Source organism: Antrostomus carolinensis, unplaced genomic scaffold (assembly GCF_000700745.2).
Source record: "Antrostomus carolinensis isolate BGI_N321 unplaced genomic scaffold, ASM70074v2 scaffold570, whole genome shotgun sequence".
Classification (NCBI taxonomy): Eukaryota; Metazoa; Chordata; class Aves; order Caprimulgiformes; family Caprimulgidae; genus Antrostomus; species Antrostomus carolinensis.
Window position 1 is genome coordinate 1 of NW_010286216.1, and position 22,281 is coordinate 22,281.

A 22,281-nucleotide genomic window follows, 5' to 3' on the forward strand; every position below is an offset into this window, starting at 1 on the left:
GGGGACAGCCGTTAGCTGGGGGTTTGGAAATAGGCTCGTTTCCCCTCGGTTATTGAAGCGGAGCTTTTGGTCGTGTGGAGCCAAGGACTTCTTGTGTGTTTTTATCTGGTATTGTTAAAATAATTGCTGGACTTGATCCAAGGTTCCCAAGTTGATCTATATGTTAATTAAAACAGTTCCAAGAGTTTCCTTTTACAGTTTCTTCCAGTCACTTAGCCTTCTCTGCCTGATTTCTTTAGCACTTTTTATTACTTTGAGGTCTAACTTAATTTCCAAAATTCTTCATAGCTCTTCTTGCTCTCTTGTGCATTCCTCTCTTTCACCTTTTCTTTATATAAACAGCTCTTCTTTCCTTTTTTTTTACGCTTTTGTGTTTTGTAGTTGTTTATGTTTTCTTTCCCAAATACTTCAAGTTGCCTTATCTGAAATAAAAGTCAGATGTTGCCTGTTCTATCCACTAAGAGTATTTTTATTTTTTTTTTAAATATAATATGTTGACTGTTTCAATTTGAGTGCTGCTAAAAAAAGCAAGGGGATAATTTCTGTTGTGTCTGAAAACAACTAAGGGGAGATCTAGTGAAGTTTGTGCCACTTTTTTTTTGTTGCCTTTTAGTGTGTTCTGTGTAAATAACTGTATCAAAAGCTTCAGGCCTGTGTTAGTGCTGCCCTTCCCTCACCTGCAAAGAGAAGTAGCTGTTGTCACTTGTTCATATACTTTGGTAACACTTCTGTATGTTTATAATTGTACAGGCAATGGAACCAAGTACAAAGATTTGTGAAATGGGCCTCAACAGTAGGTATGAAATTTAACTTCTTTAGTTACTTGGAGTTAATTGCTTGTATAATGTTGATGGTTTTACAGTTAGACCTTTAGTTGCTGAAAAACTATTTTTTTTTTAAAATAAATACTCAATATCTGTATAGTTTTTGAGAACAGTAGTCTGTAGCTTACCTAAGAGAGATCATCTTAATGTGTAAACAATATTTTGAATAATTTTCTGTCATATTTAGGTACATTCAATGAAAACTCTTTATTTTTGTGGTGTTTTTCTCTGAGTCCTTTTCTGATACACATGTTGCAAAGTCTGTGGGAATCGTTTTTTAGGCATAATGGTATTTAAACAGTATATGAAGGAAAGTTATATTGAACATAATAGAATAATATATATTCAATATATATATGTGAATATTTAGCAAGATTTAAACTAACCCTGTTGTCATATTGTCTAAAAAGATCTATTTTAGAATTCAGAGATCTCTTTTCATTTTATCAGTTAATTTTAAGCTATTTGTTTCTGCCTGTGAGGTCTCTCGCTGTGCTGACAGTATATTTCTATCACGTTTTAACTGCTGTCATGATGCTTAATAGAAACTTGTGTCTCACTATTAAAAAAAAAACAAACAACCCAACAAAAAACTTCATACATAGTTATTTCTTTGTGACTGTGTATCAGCACAATAGTGCTCTTCAAAGAACAGTGAATCACTTCTATATTTGGGGCTGGGGACAGGTGTTAATTGTTTCCTAGTTGGTCCAGAAAGTACACAGTAAAAATATAAGCATCAGCTTTTATGTTGAAGTGTTGATTTAGGCTTAGAATTGCTTCTTGGATTCTAAAAAGAAAAAAAGACTTAAATTAAATATACTTCTGCATAAAGACTCTAAGTAAAAAATTCCAAGGCTAGCATGGAAATGCTTTTGGGTAAAGCATGTTTTTTTTCATTACTGGAAGAAATGTATAAATACTATATATGATGAAAAAGAAATATGAGTTTTAAAACTGCTTTGTTTCCAGGAATGATTTTAAGGATATATATATATATGTGTGTATATATATATATATATATATATATTTTAAACATTGCTTACTGTGCTTCATTCCTTTAAACAGGAGGTCACAACATAGGGAAGATTCTTATCGCGAACCGAGGAGAAATTGCATGCAGAGTGATGCGAACAGCAAAGAAAATGGGTGTGAAGTCTGTAGCAGTTTATAGCGAAGCAGACAGAAATTCTATGCATGTAGCAATGGTGAAGTATATTCATTAAATTTGTGCTTCACATTCATTCACAACAGTATTTCTTATTAATAAGTTCAGTGTGAAAGTAGATGTGTGTAATTGATTTTCACTGCTGTAGAGTTACTTCCAAGTTTTCCTTGAATCAGTGAAAAGTTTGCCTAGTTTCTGTCTCAGCACCTGGCAGCTTTACAGGAAGTGCATTAAAGTTTGGTATTCTTAACTCCAGAGTAGCCACTGGGGGTTGGAGAAGGCACTCTTATTTTGGGAAGAAAGTCAGAATTTGTTTTAGCCAGTTGAGTCTGTCCATGAGGAGAGGCAGTAATTTAAACTGTTGCATGTTAGCAGACTGATAAACCATATAATTAGCTCAGAAATTCAGTTAAATTTGCTTTTTGTTATCTAATAAACAGTCTGTGTTATGTTTTTTTTCTATAACAGGCAGATGAAGCATATTGCATTGGTCCAGCACCCTCACAGCAGAGTTACTTGGCCATGGAGAAAATAATGCAGGTGGCCAAGGTCTCAGCAGCACAGGTAAGTAGATCACAACCTTAAATTTTCTGTTACTTCCATGTTCTTTAGTTCTTCATTTTTACCAGTGCTGTTTCCATTTTGTGTTTTTCTAGCACTCTACTGAAGTTTCAGGCCTTTCTAAGCTAAACTGATATAAAAATAGGCTGGTAACGTTATTCTATTTTAGGCTATTCATCCAGGTTATGGTTTCCTCTCAGAAAACACAGAGTTTGCAGAGTTGTGCAAGCAAGAGGGAATAATCTTCATAGGTCCGCCTTCATCTGCTATCAGAGATATGGGTATTAAGAGGTATCTGTTTCTAATTTGTTACTTGGTTATGCACTTTACAGTTTGGCAAAGCTAATTTTATTAACAGATGACCAGTTGTTCTGTAGTCAATTTATTCTGTCAGTTTTTGTTGTCTTTTATTTATATGGCTTTCTTCAAAGGAATAAGCTTCAGGTTTATAGATGTGGGATACCTAAAGGCATAGAAACAATCAAGATTGTTCAGTTATTAGGGTTTTAATAATTAAATACCTAACTGATTCTAGTTTTCCAGAGATGAGGTGTTACAGTGTTACATAGGTAAGGTTTCAGCAGTCAGATTGGATGTCTGGTATATTGGTCAAAAGAACAGCGGAAAAGAAACACTGTGTCATCAGTGGTTATTGTGGCTCATGTAAAATGGGGTGATAATTTTTGTTCATCACAGAGGATCTTATTCTTAGTTACTTAGATCAAAGAAATGTTTCCAGGGTATGAAGTATAAATCAAGAATATGGAAATAAGGTTATTGCCAACACATGACCTATGTAATACTAATTTCAGAGAATTAGGTTTTTATCACTTCCCAACGTGAGAGTAAATTACCTCTGTAATTGAACCAGTTTTGCAAGCATATTTGAAGTTATAGTTGTTATGCTCGAGCGTTTTGTGTGGTGTGAATCCAGCCTGTATTGTGAAAAGAGTTTTGCCTCTGTACAATTTTAAATATAGTTTTGGCAGGATACAGTGTTGTAATTTGAAAATACTAGGTTTTGTCCTCTATAAAGTGGGTTAAAAGATAGGAAAGAAAAGTAAGCCTGAATACTGACTGCTGCTGGTATCTGGAGGGCTTGGAGAAAAAAAATCCCTGTTTAAAACATTTTATGAATTACAATCAAATCGTATGTAACCCACTTATATAAGTAGTCCTGTTGAGGTCAGTGGAACTAATTTTGTGAGGAGAATTAACATTGGGAACATATAAAAGTTTGGACCTTAAAGTAAGAAAAAAAATATTGTTACCATTCTAAACTATAAAACTATTTTGTCAAAGCACTTCCAAAGCTATAATGTCTGCTGCTGGCGTTCCTGTTGTTGAAGGTTATCATGGAGAAGATCAATCCGATCAGTGTCTAAAGGAACATGCCAAGAGAATAGGATATCCAGTAATGATTAAAGCTGTTCGTGGAGGTGGAGGAAAGGTAAAGGCACGAATCTGTTTCTTGCATAGTGTAAAGTTACCATGTCTTGGTATCTGTAACTGAATATTCTAAAAGAAATCTTTGAAAACAAAGAAACTGGAAAACTACTTTTGGTTAAAATTTATTATTAATGTCCAGTCCAGCACTATGAAATCTCATTTCCATTTGTTGTACAGTCAGGCACAAGATAAGTAGCTGGTATAAATTGGAAGAGTTTTATTTATATTGATGGATCTTCAGTAATTCACATAAGTAGAAGAGTTGTCCTATGGATTTGTTTGTGTGAAATTAGATGACTTTAAATTGTTACTTTGTGATAGCTCCTGTGACCTTTTTTGCCAGCAGTTTTAAATGTTGCATAAGAAGTGATTAGAAATACTATTTAAGTATTTGGTGTTTCGACACATTTTAATGTATGATAAATTCCCTGTCTAAATCTGATTTTACTCTGAATAAATTTATATTTAAAAAGAATTTTAGTTATTTCCAAAATAGTTATACTTATTTTGTAATTAAATCAGTTTTTCTCTGCCAATTTTGTTGTGCTATTTAAGAATAAAATTAAATTTTGTACTCTTCCATATCAATGTTATTAGATTAGATATTAGGAAGAAGTTCTTCACTGTGAGGGTGGTCAGACACAGGAACAGGTTGCCCAAGGAAGTTGTGGATGCCCCCTCCCTGGAAGTGTTGAAGGCCAGGCTGGATGAGGCTTTGAGCAACCTGGTCTAGTGGAAGGTGTCCCTGCTGATGGCAGGGGGGTTGGAACTGGATGATCTTTAAGGTCCCTTCCAATCCAAACCATTCTATGATTCTATGATTCTATGTAATGATAATACTTATTTTTTACACTTGTTATGGCATGTTCAGTGGGACTTTTACTGTAAGTTGATACACAGTTTTGCTAAAGTTTAAGAAAGAAGGGAAAAACTTGCTGTTTTAGTCACGTACCTGTTTTGTGCAACAAATATTTTTGTTGTATTCCATATTTTTAGACATTTAGCTATGCTTTTTTAATGAATTTTAGGGCATGAGAATTGCTCACTCAGAAAAGGAATTTCTGGACCAACTAGAATCAGCTAGGAGAGAAGCAAAGAAGTCTTTCAATGATGATGCAATGCTGATTGAGAAATTTGTAGATAATCCAAGGTGAGAAACAGAAGGTTTAATATAAACAGTGTAGTGTTTATTCTACTGTTAAATAAATGTAAATGTTTTATTAATAGAATGAAAATTGATCTTGTACATTTTATTTGCACTATGGCAGGTGTTTGTTTAGTCAAAATTGTTTATAATGTATTTAATTTCTTGTAGTGATTATGTTTGGAATAATAAGAATTAAAATACTGCTGTTTGGGAGACAAGGCAGTGACATTGATATACCTCCCTGAGTGACCTTTCTAAATTCAATTTACATCTAAGAAAGAATAATAATGCTTTGTAATACTTAAACTACAAAACTGAGTCAAGCTGTCATAGTGTTTCTGCTGCCCTCAGGTGTCCTAAACTAGTTATTTAATCTTTCTCTATTTTGATATTTAAAATAGAAGTGATAGTCTTTGGCTCATACCTGACCTGTGAAACTGAGGTAATTTATTTTTTATAAAGAACTTTTCACAGAGGTCTATTTCATACTCTTGTACTTTACATCTGTTTTTCATGAAGCATCACTATAAAGAAAGCATTTATTCTAAAGAAACTGAGGGCCTGCTGGTGATGTCAGATGGGCATGAGAAAAATCTCATCAAATTCCCGGGAACTTCTTTTGCCAGTGTCAGAGGGTTATCAGAATGGTGGCAGAATTTTTTAGTTTTTTACACAGAATGAAGTTCTGCCACCTGTCCTCTGAAATGACGTGTTGAAATAAACAGTGATAATTCTGAGCCAGGCTGCTGCCTCTTGTGAATTGCTACACAGTAAATTACAAGGGAAATCATCATTATGAAATAATAGTGAAGTGGTTTTACTTTTATTATAAGAAAATAACTAAGAAAGAGGTATAGCCTTTAGATATGTATCTTGTTTATCCTGTGGCCTATGAGGTTTCACTGCAGTAGCTGGCATTTAGAATCCTATTTCATTTAGGAGATGGAGGAAATCTAAAATGGGTGAGAATCCTGCATAGTAGCAGCCTCATTTCTACATTTTTGATATTTGAGGGCAGATGCTTAAATCTATAGGAAGTTCTACTGAAGTGTACAGGACTGAGTACAAGTTCAAAGTCTGTTGGGGTGAAGTCAGTCACGGGCTTGGGGCTTGAAACATTTACACTGAAGCATTTATTTTTATGGAACAGGCATGTTGAAGTCCAAGTATTCGGTGACCAGCATGGCAATGCAGTCTATTTGTTTGAAAGAGACTGCAGTGTGCAAAGAAGACATCAGAAAATCATTGAAGAGGCACCAGGGGTGAGAAGAAAGTTCTCAGAATATTTTTTATGAAAAGTAATTGCTAATTCCCATCCAATTTATTTAGTGGGTAGTAATTTATTTGTAAAAAAAATATGAAAAAATTACTTTCTTTAGAAAATGGTTCTCAGGGAAAAATTATGTAGATTTCAAGTATAACATTGATAAGGATTTCACTACAGTTGCTAAATATCACAAAGTATTCATGCATAGTAGTTTTAATATCACCAAAATTCACAATCATTTATAATCCTTTCTATTATTATTTACAGCCAGGAATTAATCCTGAAGTTCGAAAAAGACTTGGAGAAGCTGCTGTCAAAGCAGCTAAAGCTGTGAATTATGTGGGAGCAGGTAAGTCTGTGGAGGTATGGCTGCTCCAGAGGTATGCTTTTAACTTACTAAGACTTAAAGCCTCAAGGCAAATGGCATCTGATTGCTTTGGAGTATGACTCACATCACCATTTTTTTTGAGGTTTAAGTAAGTAATCATGTAGTTAATTCTGATGGAAATACAAATTTAAACTAGCATATCTGGTCTGAGCTCAAGATGAGTGAGAGCTGAAGAACAGAAAGAAAAAATTTCAGAGCATATAATTCAATCAACTAGATTGTTGTTGGAAAGTGAGTGTTATGAATGCTCATAAGTTTGAGCAGAGCAAAGGAAAAATAATTACTCCTTCAGCATTCAGAAAATAATACTTTATATTCAAACAGTAAAGCCTTTAAAAAAAACCCAACAAACCACAGTTCCCTGTCTGTAAAGTCCATGCTATTTCCCAGATGTAAAAATTTTTTGCTAAAATTATTTGTGACTTTTCTTTCCTCACTGCATTCTTTGCATACTTATTTTTAAAAAATAATTACATACCCTATAGATATATACAATACTTTAAGGAGTCTTGATGGACTTCTTACAGCTCTTGCTGTAGAGGAGAATGGCTACTGAACAGCACAGGATACGTAAATGTGCAAGGAAACAGCCCTTCTGTTTTTAGACCCCAATTGTGTGACCCTCTAAGATAATTCATATAGAATTTAATGAAATTCAGTGTATCTGGTTTAAAAATAATAGTCTTGTCCTGGCATAAATTAATTGTCTTAGGTATCCATTCTGAAAAAGACTTGTTTTGGTGAAGTGCCCTTCTATTAAATATTTCAGGAACAGTGGAATTTATTATGGACTCCCAACATAATTTTTACTTCATGGAGATGAATACCAGACTGCAAGTAGAGCACCCAGTTACAGAGATGATTACTGGAACAGACTTGGTGGAATGGCAGCTTAGGGTAAGTGTGAATTGATTTTACATGTATAGTTACTCTTGTCTGGTGAATAGTGCTCTTTGGTATCACTTGTGATGGACTAGATAGGTTTTCAAATGCTCATCTCTTGTCCAGCTAATAGGGTAGAGTTTCCTTTGCTCTGAATGAACATCTCATATTACTGTATTTGATTGTGGAGCATTGTCTAGATGCTCTGAATTCCAACAGTGTCTTCTTCCAGTTGTGTAGAGAAAAAACATTTTTAAAATTATATTTAGAGAGGTTATAGAGAGTGTGGAAAGTGGGAGGATTAAGGGTCCTAATCTTTCCCTTGCCATGCTGGAAATTTTTTTAAACTCTAGTTCAAATGAATCTCTGGCCCAAAAATCATTCTTGGATCAGGCTGTAGGAGGAAAACTGTTCATAAAAACATATGTCTAGTGTTATGCCAGTATAGTCACACTCTAAAATAAATGTATAGTTGTGTGGACTGGAAAGAGGCTATTTCCTCACATACCCAGTTTCTAGAGAGATTACTCACACGTCTGAATGATAACAGGAAGGTTTGGACCCTAGGGCACTGGAAATAAAAAACAATTCTGGGTAGCTAAATCCAAAAGTGAGGACAGCAGCACGCATTGAGCTTAAGTAGATAGAGTGGAGAGTGTTTAGTGTAACCAGAAAGAAAACTGAAATGGCAAATGCTGATGCAAAAAGGAGGAGCTTGTGGCTTCCTGATCAGGGAATGGAAACAACATTGAATGCTGACTTGGAGCAGGGATCAAACAATACTAGAAGAAAGAAAGAGATAAGGTGGGAAGGTTCAGTGGCCTTGGCATGTGGCTCAATGAGTCAATAGCTAAAAAATGTTTGTTGGATCTTGGAGAGATTATTTCTGTGAATCTGTATAGTACTACTTTTTCTTTGAAGGCTTCAGTTATATTCTGCGCTCTCTACTGAAATCCATAGTTTGGTGACAAAAGGCAGAATATGGAAAACACTGACATTTCAAAAGAAGCTGAAATGTTGCTAGAAATTTTTTAATAGGAACTTGTATTTTCCCACGTAGATGGAAATTGTGTAGCTTCCTGGTAAAGGGTCTCCTCTGTGCTTAACTGGACCAGGCTTCTTGATGGTTTGTTCCCCAAAGTCCTGTTTTTTCAGTCTCAAACTGGTGTGTTGCTAGTGTTTGTTGGTATTCCTGTATTTGTAAGGTGAATTCCTTTGAGTAAAAAACTATGTTTCCTTCCCCAATAAAGGTTCTTAAATTGTTAGAAATCCCCTTAGAGAAACATTCCTTTAAATGTACAGGTCCCACAGTGTACAGAAGATTCAACAGCGTATGTCAGTATTGCTGGCTGCCAGTAATCCGTTTTATCATCTGCTTTTGGAGCAATTTTTCTCTAGTGAAATCTTGTCTTAGTTAACTAGGCTTTAACTTAAACATTTAGTTATTTATTGACATAACTAATAGAAACAAATTAGACTTTTTATATTATGTTTTAGCTGTGTGAAATATTAGGAGGTCAATTTACACAATAATAATTCAGAATTCTTTGACTGGTGAAGAGTATTTTTTGACTCCCAGAGAAAAGGAAGGAGTAACTTCAGAATTAGCCTTGTGCTTTTTTAAATGTGCTTCTTAGTTTTTCATTTTTATAAGAAAGATATTTAAGATTTCATACATTGTCACTCCAGAATATTATCCCGCATTAAATAAAAAAAACCTGTTGTTTTCAGGTTGCAGCAGGAGAGAAGATTCCCCTAATTCAGGAAGAGATTCTGCTTCGGGGCCATGCCTTTGAAGCTAGAATATATGCTGAAGACCCTAATAATAACTTTATGCCAGGGGCTGGGCCACTGTTGCACTTATCCACCCCACCACCTGATAGTTTCACCAGGATAGAAACTGGAGTCAGACAAGGTAAAACTGAAGGCAGTGGTGTAATCAGAAATATTTAACATCAAAAGCTTTTCTTTGTAAGCATTGCCCTCTTTGGCCTAAATAAGTTTGTCTGACAGAGTGTTGTTATAAAGACAAATCTCTACAGAATTATTCTTGCTTGTGATTGTCCATTTACTTTTGGTTAACCACTAAATATTTTATTTACTTCTATCCAAATTCTTGTCCATAGGATCATGCTGATTATATTCTCATCGCAATTTATCAATCCTGCATTCTGATTGTAATAAAGAAAGCTAAATTTGAGTAATGTTACCTATACAAAAGTCTGTCTGAAGTTGTCCTTGGAATTGAAATGCCAGGTCACATCCTTAAAGATTAATGTTCTTTAAGGACGTAGAGAAATGTGTCCGTCAGGTGTGTCAGAGTTTAATGCCATATGGTGTGCAGTAGTATGCATTACCAAATTGCAGAAATACTTACTTTTTTTAATATATTTTAGGTGATGAGGTTTCTGTTCATTATGATCCGATGATTGCAAAGCTGGTTGTTTGGGCTGAGGATCGTCAAGCAGCACTGAGAAAGCTGCGATACAGTTTGCGTCAGTATAATGTAAGTAGAAGGAACCCAGTATGATTTCAGATCTTGAGCTAACAAAATATGGATAAAATACTACAGTAAAACAAAAGTGGTTTCTAAGAGGCAGCCTGCATTGCCACTACCATTTCAGATTCATTATTTGTTTGCACACTGTATTTTTTCCTAATTTGCAAACTGTTTTCGTTGGTGGAGTGAGTAGAGAGAAGTGTGAAGTCCAGCTTTGCACACAGATTTTTCTTATGTTTGCAATATCTTCAGTTGGATGATGCAGCTGGGACTTCGTAGAAGAGAAAGGCCACAAACGCATTGTAGTGTGAGCTTTCTCAACCTTAAAGGAATTTGTAGGTGGAATTTGTGTCACACAATGTTTGCTTGTAATTTCTAATTTATAAAAACAATTAAATTTTTAGACTATACATGTGGCAAAGAAATATGGAGAATTTTTAATGCTGTTAGATCTTTCTAAGAAGTGGTCCCTTTTCTCCCTGTAAAAACTACAGGTATTGTATCTATTTTCAAAAGCAGAATTGAGAAGGTTTGACTTGAGGTGAGACTGAATATTCTTTGTGCAGAATTAATTTACACTTTTAAATCAATAACATGAACATGATTGAGGTACTGAAAATGTTTGTCCCACTGTTGTTTTACCTAAAAATTAAGATTACTGCAAGTGAAAGAGATAAAAGAATTCCCTTGGGCTTTTTCAGAATTTTCTTAGTACTTCTGTCAATAAATTTTGACAGTACAATATAGTTACCAGTTTCACTGGTTTCTCTAAGATAATTATTTCTGTTTTCATGTTGTTTGCTTAGGTGTTTTGCAGTACAGGAAATGGATAGTATCTAGTAAATTTACAAAAGTCACTGTTCCCATTTGTTACTATTAAAAGATCAAATATAGAATATCTGAAACTATTACGAGTCATTTTTAATAACAGGCACTTTTCATATTAGGAATGTTCTTTTAAATGCTCAGAGCATGATTTTACAAAACAGTAGGGTTGTTTTCCTGATTTTTTTCCCATTGCTATTGCTGGGAAGTTTTCTTTGACTTCCCAGTGGACAGAGGTAGTGTTTTGAAAACAGAGTACTTTTCAGAGAGCTACTCTTGGTTTTTTATTGATGAACTTGCCATTTTGATGGTGCTGTCTGAAGAAAGATTCATCTATGCATAAGTTGAGCAGAAAGCTGTATATTCATTCATAACTTCATTTCAATTCGGTAATATGCTGCTTTTTCTTTACAGATTGTAGGATTAAGCACTAATATTGATTTCTTACTGAGCTTGTCAGGACACCCACAGTTTGAGGCTGGAAATGTGCACACCAATTTCATTCCTCAACACCATGATGAACTATTTCCAACCAAAAAGGCAACCCCACATGAAGTTATGTGTCAGGCAGCTCTAGGACTCATACTGAAAGAGAAAATGCTAACAGATGCTTTTAGAGATCAGTCAGATGGTAAGGGTCATTCTTCTTTTGGTGGTTGTTGGGTTTGTTTGTTTTAATTGTACTTGTGACTGGATGAGACAGTCCTGTGAGCTCATGTGCAATTATTTAATTTGTGTGCTCCCTTTTTGCCTTACTTTGTGCCTGCTCAGGGCTCTGTGTTCTGGCGTATTTACACACAGCAGACTGTGACTTGTGTTAAGGGACAGATACTGAATATATCACCACTGTGATGTACAGACTACTCCCACAGTACTGCAGACAGGCTCTATCTGAAAGACCTTGGGATTCTTAATCAATGTCACTGTGTAGTCTTTGCTCTTTACAAGCATGAACAGTGAGTATCTATCACTGTTATTCCTACAGTTGGCCCAAGGTCTTCAGAGATAAAATAGACTCTTGGGAGAGGCAGTAGGGTTTAATGGAATGAACAGGACTCCAGGAGTTGAATATTCTTGAGTTCTGATGCTGTTAATAGCTATACCAGTGGGGCATGTGGTTGCTGTAAACAAAAACGTCATTATAAATGTAATATATGCTGCCAAAAACCTTGTTCATTTTCTTTTCTCCTCCACTTTAACTATCCTGGCAACATGGGAAAGTGGTATTGGAAAGATTCCCATACACTAATGAACTAATCAGGCAATATCTGATAGCTCTATATCTGATCCATTCTCAAAAACACCAAGTAATAGAAAACCCCTCAATCTTCCCAGGCAATTTGCTGCCATGTTTGACTACTCTTACAGTTAGAACCTTCACCTAAAGATTAATCTGAATCTGCTATGTTGCAGTTGAATTCCCATGCTTCCTTGTCCTGTTCAAGGATGTGTTCATGGAGAACAGTCAATATCCTCCTTCTTAGTAAGTGCTGTTGTTAGTGTCATGTTTTCTGTAGGTTACACATCCTTGGTTTATTCAGTGTTGAAGCTTGAGTGAGGGATTGTCACTATTACAGTGGTTCCCCAGTCTTTTATGTGTAATATAATATATGTGGGATAGTAGTAATAGTAGGACAGTGATTTTATGGTGTAAGTTCTAAGTGTTGTGTTTTGCCAAAATAGAAGAAAAGTAAAATATCTGTATATTTTGTGTTTTAGATAAATTCTCACCATTTGCATCCAGCACTGGTAGAAGAATAAATATATGTTATACTAGAAAACTGTCTCTGCTGGATGGGGAAAACAGTAAGTTAATGAGGTTATTTCAACTGGTGCTTGAAAATTCAGGCTAAGAAATAGCAAATCAAAGCAGTATGAGTTTTATGCAATTTAAGCTGGGAATACAGGGAATTGCCTGATTAACTCACACTTAGATCTTGAGGAGATACAAACCAAGTTCAAATGACACTACTAATGTTCAGCATTTAAATTAATATGGTTGAGATTTTTAGGAGAGCTGAGTGCCGTTGACTTCTCTTTTAACTTCTTTGGTGTGAAAGTGCTCAGCACTTTTTTCCCATCAAAAATCTGTTTTCTGTCCAGATAACTTAATACAGATTTCAGAGCATAAGTTCAGGCATTCGTCTTTGAAAAGCAAATTGTCTAGAATTCAGTATGAAATCTGCATGTGTACTAAGCTCTTATGAAAATACTTACTCTTTTCTTAGTAGGTCTCTTTTTTATGAAAAAAGATAGACTAAATATTGTTTATATGTAATTATTCTCTAGATCCTATAATGAAATCTGCTTACATAGACATATTTTGTTTTATTAAACAGTTGTGGACGTAGCTGTAAGTTACAATCCAGAAGGGTCCTACAACATGCAGGTACAAGTCCCAATTTTTTCAGGTATTTCATTAGATAAAAGAAGAATCAATTTCTTGGTATTAACTGTTACTAAAGTTGGTTGCTAATTACTGATACAGGATTCTGTTTTTGGTTTGCTTGCAGCTGTTGTTGTAGACTATTATTTTGGCCTGAAATTATCTTTGCTAGATGCTGCATTGACATGGAAGAGCTACTAAAATGCTTCTGAAAATAAGGCTAAGAAAAACCTTTGCTTTTCCAGTATTTAAAGATCGTACTTCTTATTTTTCTCTTCCTTAAGTGTGTATTTCTAAAACATAGGAAATTAGATTTAAATCTGCATTTAAAAAGACCTTTTTTCTGCAGGACTCCTGCTTTATTCTGTGCATGAGATGGATCTCCTGTGGGATAAATAAAAGTTTTCTAGAGCATTATCTGTAAGATAATGCTTTTTTTATTTTGAAGTGATTACTAAATGAGATGAGAAATGATGAGAGTATTAAATTTTCTGGTTAAATAATTGAACGATGCCCCATAAAATTTGCTTCTTTCTCTGTCTGTGCTATAGAGATCATACAGAATATAATTTAAGATGCTTTAAACACAGATATTTTTGTGTGTGCATGTGTGATAGTCTGTTATTGTGTGGCTTATGGGGGTTGTGTTTTGCTGAGTATTGAGTATTTTTCTTGGCTCACCTGGAGTCAAATGGGGTTTTCTCTCAAATTTGGCACCCAGAATGGTTGCATGCTCAAGAGTGCAGTCTCTCTGTAGTCCAGCTTCATGTTTCCAATGTTCAGAAAAAGGGATTTACGAGAATTAAGTCAGTATTTATGAACTGCTTAGACCATATAAAGATGAGCATGCTAGAAAAATTGTGAGAAAATTACCATGCTTTCGTGTGTATAACCACATTGGGTAACTCAAACCCTTATACCCTTATTTCTACTGATAGGAATATTGAGGCAACCCACATCCCTCAAGTAATACCCAGGTTATTCTGAGCATATTGATTGCATACATAATGCAGGAGAGCTTTTATATTTTAGGCTTATCTCATATGTCAGCAAAAGATAAAAAGAGGCTGGAAGGAATGTAGAGTGGAGGCTTTTGGGGATGGGAAGTGCAGCTGGGGAGAATGTAGACTCCCAGGGAAGAAAGAAGAATGGACATTGAGGTGGAAATGGAGAGAACCTGAAGATAAGGGATGGAGAGAACCTGAAGATAAGGGAGGGAGAAACAGAATCGGGATCTGATCACAGGCAGCCAGTGCCTCTGCAGTGCTACAAAACCTGTCCTGAGGCCAGTCTACTAGAGCAGGTTGCTGGGCCACGGATCTGGCAAGCACCCACAGTGCTGCCCAGGGTGTTTCCCTAATTTGCACCCCTGCTCAGGATACTGATCAAGCAAACAATTTTTTTTTCTCAGGGATCAGTATCAGCTCAACAGTAACCTTTCAATGCATGTTACATCATCTTCATTCAGTGAAAAAATAGGATACAACTATATAAATGAAGACTGAATTTTATCTCTATTCATAACATCCTGAAAGACCAGCAAGTTTCTGATTCTTTGCTTAGTGTTGTTAGACTTAGAACTAAAAATATCAGTTAAATTTAATGCATTTATGTTCATATTCTTATTGTCTTTGTATTCTGAAGTTGTTGCAGGGGTGCTGTTTCCAATGATGTAGATGAAAGGGTTACCTACAAATAAATGACCTTTCCATTTGGTCTTTCTTTTGCAGTTTTGGTGTCTAATTGACGCTGTCTCTGTTATCATAGAATCATAGAATGGTTTGGGTTGGAAGGGACCTTAAAGCTCATCCAGTTCCAACCCCCCTGCCATCAGCAGGGACACCTTCCACTTGACCAGATTGCTCAAAGCCTCATCCAGCCTGGCCTTGAACACTTCCAGAGATGGGGCACCCACAACTTCTCTGAGCAACCTGTTCCAGTGTCTGACCACCCTCACAGTGAAGAATTTCTTCCTAATATCTAATCTAAACCTGCCCTCTTTCAGCTTAAACCCATTTCCCCTAGTTTTGTCATTAACTGTCCTTAATGTTATAAAGCCCTTATAACTCTCCTCTGCTTCTTTGTAGCTTTACTGAACATACTGTCATTTTTGTATTACAAACTTCCAAGAGTGAGGAAGTTACCTGTTTTTTGGAAAGCAGTGTGGAATCTTATGATGTCAGCTGAACAGTATGGATTTTTCAGTTTAAAGAAAGTCAAGATGCTAGGAAAAATTAAAAACATTGGATTCTTGTAGCATCACTAAACTGAATATTCTGGGTTTTTTGTTTTGTTTTGTTTTTCCTGAGAAATAATATACCTTAGTGTTTTGCTGAGTGCTATTGAATAATTTATGATAAAGATTGTCCTGGGAGAGTAGGTATGCTAATTTTCTAAGCTGCTTGTGTTGGATACAGAATAGTCTGTTAACTGAAAAATAAAGGATACACAGGATCTAAAAATAGTTTTTGAAATTCCAGAATTATCTATGAAGAATCACAGGTTATGAGTATACACTCATAACTACTGCTCACTACAAATACTAACTTTTGGTTTATTGTTTATGAAAGGTTAGGCTTTGTTTTTATAAAAGCATTTAACTTTCAGATTCAAGATAAAACGTTCCTGGTTTCTGGAGAGCTCTTCAATGAAGGTGATTCAGTTTACTTGAGGTCTTCAGTAAATGGAACAGTGTGTAAGTCCAAATTGGTCACTTTGGACAACACCATTTATCTCTTCTTTCCGGTAAAGTTCCTTTCTTTATCATCACAAGTATAAAATTTCAGAGTTTTATCCATGCAGATGAACGATATAAATTGCAAGAGAATGTGAAAGAATCTTAATTTCAAGTTCTTACATATTGGCCCATAATGTTTTGATACTTGTTGGATTTATAGCTATAATTAGAAGTTAGTTGCTTATGGTCAGTGAGTGAGAAAATAAATTATTTTAGAAAGATAAAATACAATTAGATGAGTCAAGAGTTGCAAATGATGGTTTTGGGAGGGGGGAACACAAAATATTAAAATGGTTAGGTGTCCAGGTTTGTCATAGAACAGTAGCAATTACTTCAAACTGACGATTATTTGAAAGTGTAACTGATATTTCAATTTCAGTGTGTTTCATTTTTAAGGTTAAGTGATAAGAAAGAAGTCTATGTTATCAGAGTGGAGTCTGAGGTGGGGGATCCAGCAGAAATCACATGAGTTTTAGAGTGAGGGTATGATACGGGGGAGAACGAGTCTTTGGGTAGCAAGTCTGAGAGGAACTGGGGGATTTTGAACAACAGTGAGAATTTTTCATGAAAACTTGGCACTGAATCCATTTCATTGTGAATCGAGAAACAGTCATAGTGACAGTGCTTGGCAATGAAGATGCCAATGTCTGTCTTGTTGCAGCAACCTGCCTGCCCCTTGTGCAAACAGCTTTTACTCATTTTCTAAAACCTTCTGTGCTGTTTGTTGCTGTGTGAATAGGGAAGGTGTGGGTTTGGTACAGAGGTCCATGGGGAGCCCCTTTTCCATGGGAGTAGTTCCTTGCTCATCCTTAATAGCAGCAGGTGTGGCTTTTAAGGACTTTGACCAGTCTCTTTGCTGCCCTGGCCCCAGTAGTCTGGCACCCTAGACGGTTGACTGAGTTGCCTAAAGCTGGATCTGTTCTTTCCCTGTGTGTCAGCATGTGTCCTGGTGGTATTATTTTATGTTGTTGACTCACAGGTCGTTGATTTTATTTCTGTAGGAAGGTAGTGCTCAGATTGGCCTTCCTGTACCCAAGTACTTATCTGCAGTGAGCTCAGCGGGAATGCAGAGTGGTGCTATAGCACCCATGACAGGCACAGTTGAAAAGGTAATTATTGTAATATGGGTAGGAAATTAATTCTCCAATATATATCCAAGTTCACTCTTCCAGAAATGGTGCTTGCTTCTTTACTGGCAGGATAGAATCAGGGCCAGAATGTCAGTGCTGTGTGGCTTCTCCCAATTAGAAAAAGTCCCGTTGACTCTGGCTTTTTAACAGACACCCAATAATTTTTCAGGCTTCTAGTTGTCTTTTTCTAGAGATCTGAATATTTAACTAATCCTACTGCTTAAAATTTTTTTTCTTAATCTTAATTACTTACCAAGTCAAAGTTCTCTGAAGTGTTACAGGCTGTTTGATCCATTTCATCTAACCAAAAGAATGAGATGTTAGATGCAAAAAAAGAAATATTCAGAAGTGGCTTATTTTTTAAGCTGTGTGTTTCACTGCTTCTGTTTCTGTTTTTGTTTCTTTGTCTTTAGCTTACCAAGTGTTTTTTCTGTACAGCAGAAAAGTTTCAAAAGAAAAGAGATTTCCACAAGAGTTTAGTAGTTGAAGGATTTTCATAGCAATGAAAAGGCATGAACCCTTGCACGGGGTGGCGTACGTTGAATGTGGATCTCTCACATACTGAGCAAACACTAAAACAGAGTTACTGTAGGAAAACTAGGTGGCTCTTGCAGTCTTCTTTCTGGATTTTGTTTTAAAAACAACTGCAGTGATTGGCTTCAGGAAGAGGTTCTGAACATCTTCTCTCAAAATAGAAGCTTTTAAGCACAGAAAGGGTAGAATATACATTGTGTCTTCTAGTGTTTCTTTTTTATAAATAAATAGCTTCCTGGTCATCCTGTTAGCTGTTACTGAATGTCTTTCTAGAGCCTCTGACTCCCCTTGAGTATTATCTAGAGAACTCAGATACCCAATTCAACAATAATAAAGATATTATGAAGCTGTTTTTGCAAAACCATGAACACTCAGTGGATTGTGCTAGCCAAGATCCTGCTGATAATTTTTAATGGTAGACATGGATGATTTTTTACCAATTTTCTCTTGAATTGTAGGTGTTTGTTAAAGCAGGGGATAAGGTTCAGATTGGAGACCCTCTGATGGTTATGATAGCTATGAAAATGGAGGTGAGTGACATATAAAAGGTTTTAATTACTGAGAAAATAAAAATTTAATCATTTTTGGTTGCATGATTGAAGTATGGTGCAGATTATAGCTTACAGATGTCAGTACCACTGTATATGCAGTAGAACAAGTGTGTCTGACTAGATTTTAGAGGATTATATTTGCTGTTATTTTATTAACAAATTATGATTATATAATCCATGATATTCTGCAGATGTTTTAACATTCATTTGGTTAGCTTTGTTAATCCAACTTTGGTTCCCAAGAAGCCAGTAATTCTTTCATTTTTCTAGCAGAAAACAGTTGGGATCTCTCTTGCTGACTCTCTGGGGTGTAAGCATATGTAATGTCTGCAGTTACTTCATGCAGAAATTTAGCTATCGGTGACTTTAAAAATATGCCTAGGATGTTTTTTTTGTTTATAATATTTTTATTATTATTTACATAAAGTTTTATCAAGAATATACTAAAGATTCTTTGTAATTTTAAATGTGGCATTCAGTGGACTAGTATTTTGACCGTTTTATCTTGTCACGTTGCTGGACCATGGCTCAGATTGCTTGAACTATAGTTTTTGAAGCCTGAACTGGTTTGGTTTGGCTATTAGTTTATTTTAAACCAGTTTGTGGTAGCAGAATTAACGTTGTTAAGAAAATTTGCCTTTCCCTTTTCATGCCCTTTTATGAATTACACTAAAATGACATTAAATACATCTGTGCACTAAAAAAAAAAAAATTACACCCCAGATTATTTGCAGTTGAGTGCTAAATGCTTGTGCCTTTCCAGCTGACACCTGATTGATATTATCAGTTCTTCCCCCCCCAGTGCTATTGAAATAGAAAATGTAAAATTTAAAAAGCAAATTATTATTTAAATGAATCCTTGCTTAGATGTGAGGATTCAATATCTGATATTAAATGTTTTGATATTAGACTAACTATATGTAGAAAATTACCAAGAAACAAAACTTCAATGGAAAACTAACCTGATATAATAACAAGTAGACCAGTTTGGGGATTGGTATGTAAACATGCTCTTCCTTTACTGTCACTAGTAGCTATACTTGTATTTAATCTAGATTTTGCCAAATATCTGTTCAATAAAGATTCGATTCCTCCTGGCCAGCAAACAAAAATATGTTTAGTAAATCTGCAGATTCCTCTTCAGGGAACAACTCTGCTATGTGATTAACATTTTGGAATAAAACCGTGCTATTTCTACCTGGTATTTATTATAATAACAAAAAGTATTAGTGAAATAAAATAACATTCAGCTGTTCATACTTCAAAATATAACATTATATGGCATTTGTGTCCCCAGTATACTTGTCAAAATAAATATTGATGAGAAAATAAAACTAGGATAACGTTTTAAAAGAAGGTTTAAAATAAATATATGTGTGCCAGAGGAAGCAATTAAGTGTTTTCTGTTCTAATTGCACCAAGAGAGTAATATTGGCACTTGCTGGAGACAGAGAGGAGAGGGAAAAAGAAAAGTACTCTGCTGATTCACTATTGATCTGTTTCTGTGCAGCATACCATAAGGGCTCCAAAGGCAGGAGTGATAAAAAAGGTTAATTTCCAAGAAGGTGCCCAGGCCAATAGACACGCTCCGTTAGTTGAATTCGTGGATGAAGAGCCTGAGTCAAAATAAAATTCAAGGAAGGTGCATTTTTATTTTTTCTACTTTGCTGATTTTTCTCCCAGGAGAAGATTTCTTCACATTTTCAGCAAACTGTTTTGTATTATAGATTGGGGAATTGGTTTCCTCTCCACTTCCTGCATAGTTTGACTGTAAATTATGCTGACTTTACTGAAATTTGGATATCACTATACTGTAATCATATATATAACTTGTGGACCTACATGATTGTTGTTCAGTTGTTATGTTTGTCTGTGAAAAGGCATTAGACTGGAGAAAGATGTGGAACTCATAAAGGATGGGAGAGGTTAGTAAGGACTGTAAGTTACGGACAGCTAGGGTTCTTCTGCCTACTTTTTCATTCACAGTTGCCTTTTTACCCCAGATACGAGAGCATTGATTTGAAGGGAATCTGAAAGGTGACAATTGTTTTATGAATACATTTTTCTGGCAGAATTCCTGGTGTGGTTTATCTGTTTGCCTGAATAGGGAATTCAGGATTGTTCCTTAGCCCAGAATGCCCCTCAGTCATATTTGGTGCATCTTTTTGTCTATTTACCTCAAGGAGTACTGAAAATTTGCATTTCAAAAATTATTTTAATATACTTTCAAATATGTGATACAAAGCGTTTTTAAAATATATACTAGCATTTGCTACACTAATCAAAGCTGGAACATAACTGCTTTCCAAAAATATCATTTGATCTTTAAACATGAAGTTGTAGCACAGAAAGATGGTAAGCTTATTTAATACTTAGAAAGTGTGCCAAAATAAAATACTGACTTCAAAATCCTCATTACTTCTCCCATATTGTTTACGTTCTAATATGTTACTTATTGGCTGGAATGAAGTATACCAAAGTCTTTATAACAACATGAAATATGACTATCAGTCAGATTTCATGTTGTGTCTGCAGTGTTGCAGAAGGGAAAATTGGTAGCTTTTTTATATGCAAAGAAAATATTTCTCAGATCCAGTATACTGATCATTTGCCAGAAATTTAACTCGTTTAAAAAGCACCTTAGAGAAACAGAAAAAGGGAAAGAAAAATACAGTTTAATTGTTGCAAATTTGCAAAATGTTTTCACTTTTTAGTTAAGGTGACGTTCTGCTTGTCATATGAACTTCTGATGTACTAATTTAAGATGATATCATGGTTTATACTGCAGAAAGGAACAAACAGATGCTGCAGTGAGCCCAAACTTGCAGTTACATCTCTGCAAATGGATCCTTATACTTGAAATCTCATTTCCAAATCAATGTACAATGTCACAGGGACTTCTCTGATACAATGCTATAACTGTGCAGCCTTGCCTGCAATGCAGACAAAAATGGTAAAAAAGTCATGGCTCTGGATGGTCTGTATATTAAAAGCACACACTAATATTTTTAAATTTTCCTTGTAATCCAATGGCCACCTAACAAAAAATTACACTCCAGTGATCATCTTGTAGAATATTGCCACAGTGATTTTTATTTACTGCCAAATAAAAATTAAGCTTACCTTTGAATGTTTGTTTTAATTTTTCTCCATTTTGTTCTTTCCTTGGTTGCTTATGTTTATACATTAGAGGGTTTTATGCAGCTGTTTATCATCATTGATATCTGACAGATCACAATCTGCAGATCACATTTAGGAGGCAGTAATACACACAGTCGTAATGGGTTTCACTGCAGATAAGTTTATTGACTTATTTTATCTAAAAATTGAATCTACACATAGGAACATGAACACAGTCCTGAAGAGACACTGAAGCTTGGCATTTTATTTTTTCTTTCTACGTGGCATTGCTGTGTTTCTAGACCTACTTTGCTACGCTGCATCTGTAGCAAAACATTAAAAGTCACAACATGAGGTTCTTTGTCCACTTAAGTCTGCACTGCTTGCTTCATTCAGCCAGTGAAACAGGAACATGTTCTTGGAAGCTGACAAAATGTCTCCCTTAAGAATGAAGGTAGACAAATAATTTTACCAGTTTTAATTTTCCCTCACTTCTGAAAATTAGCTGTTAGGTTTTTTTCTCTGTAGATTTCCACGGAGATTGATTTTTCAAATAGTGATAGCTTTGTTTATTTCAGAATAAATCTGTTGCAGAAGTCACTGACAGAATTGCACACTTGCAATGTTTTGCCTGCAATGTGATTTAATTGAACTGAGAGATGTGCATAGAATTACTAAAGGTAGGTTGTTCCTGTAACCCAACATTTTAATTTACAAAATATTCAGAAATTTTCTGTTTATTACAAATAAATCCCTGTGTTATAAATGTGAATTGTTAAGAGCCGTATGATAGTAACACAGCTGTAACTAAA

General features: G+C 35.3%; 1 protein-coding gene across 1 annotated transcript; it reads left to right on the forward strand.

Annotated features, from left to right (window-relative positions):
- Positions 1-754: 754 nt before the first annotated feature.
- MCCC1 (methylcrotonyl-CoA carboxylase subunit 1) lies at positions 755-20,241 on the forward strand. Its single transcript, XM_029084415.1, has 18 exons — positions 755-797; positions 1,893-2,032; positions 2,461-2,556; positions 2,723-2,844; positions 3,856-4,003; positions 5,031-5,152; positions 6,300-6,411; positions 6,684-6,765; positions 7,574-7,701; positions 9,418-9,601; positions 10,083-10,192; positions 11,426-11,642; positions 12,731-12,817; positions 13,351-13,400; positions 16,005-16,142; positions 17,136-17,243; positions 18,257-18,328; positions 19,860-20,241. The coding sequence occupies exons 2-18, from the start codon at positions 1,952-1,954 to the stop codon at positions 19,977-19,979; spliced, it is 1,977 nt and encodes a 658-aa protein (XP_028940248.1). The 5' UTR covers positions 755-797; positions 1,893-1,951; the 3' UTR covers positions 19,980-20,241.
- Positions 20,242-22,281: the final 2,040 nt, after the last annotated feature.

What these genes read in the sequence shown, in the direction of transcription:
- MCCC1 (XM_029084415.1), top strand. Translation starts at nt 1,952, where the DNA reads ATGCGAACAGCAAAGAAAATGGGTGTGAAGTCTGTAGCAGTTTATAGC. An exon ending in TGGTGGAATGGCAGCTTAGG is followed by an intron (nt 7,702 to 9,417) that starts GTAAGTGTGAAT and finishes TGTTGTTTTCAG; the next exon opens with GTTGCAGCAGGAGAGAAGAT. An exon ending in AAGGGTCCTACAACATGCAG is followed by an intron (nt 13,401 to 16,004) that starts GTACAAGTCCCA and finishes TTTAACTTTCAG; the next exon opens with ATTCAAGATAAAACGTTCCT.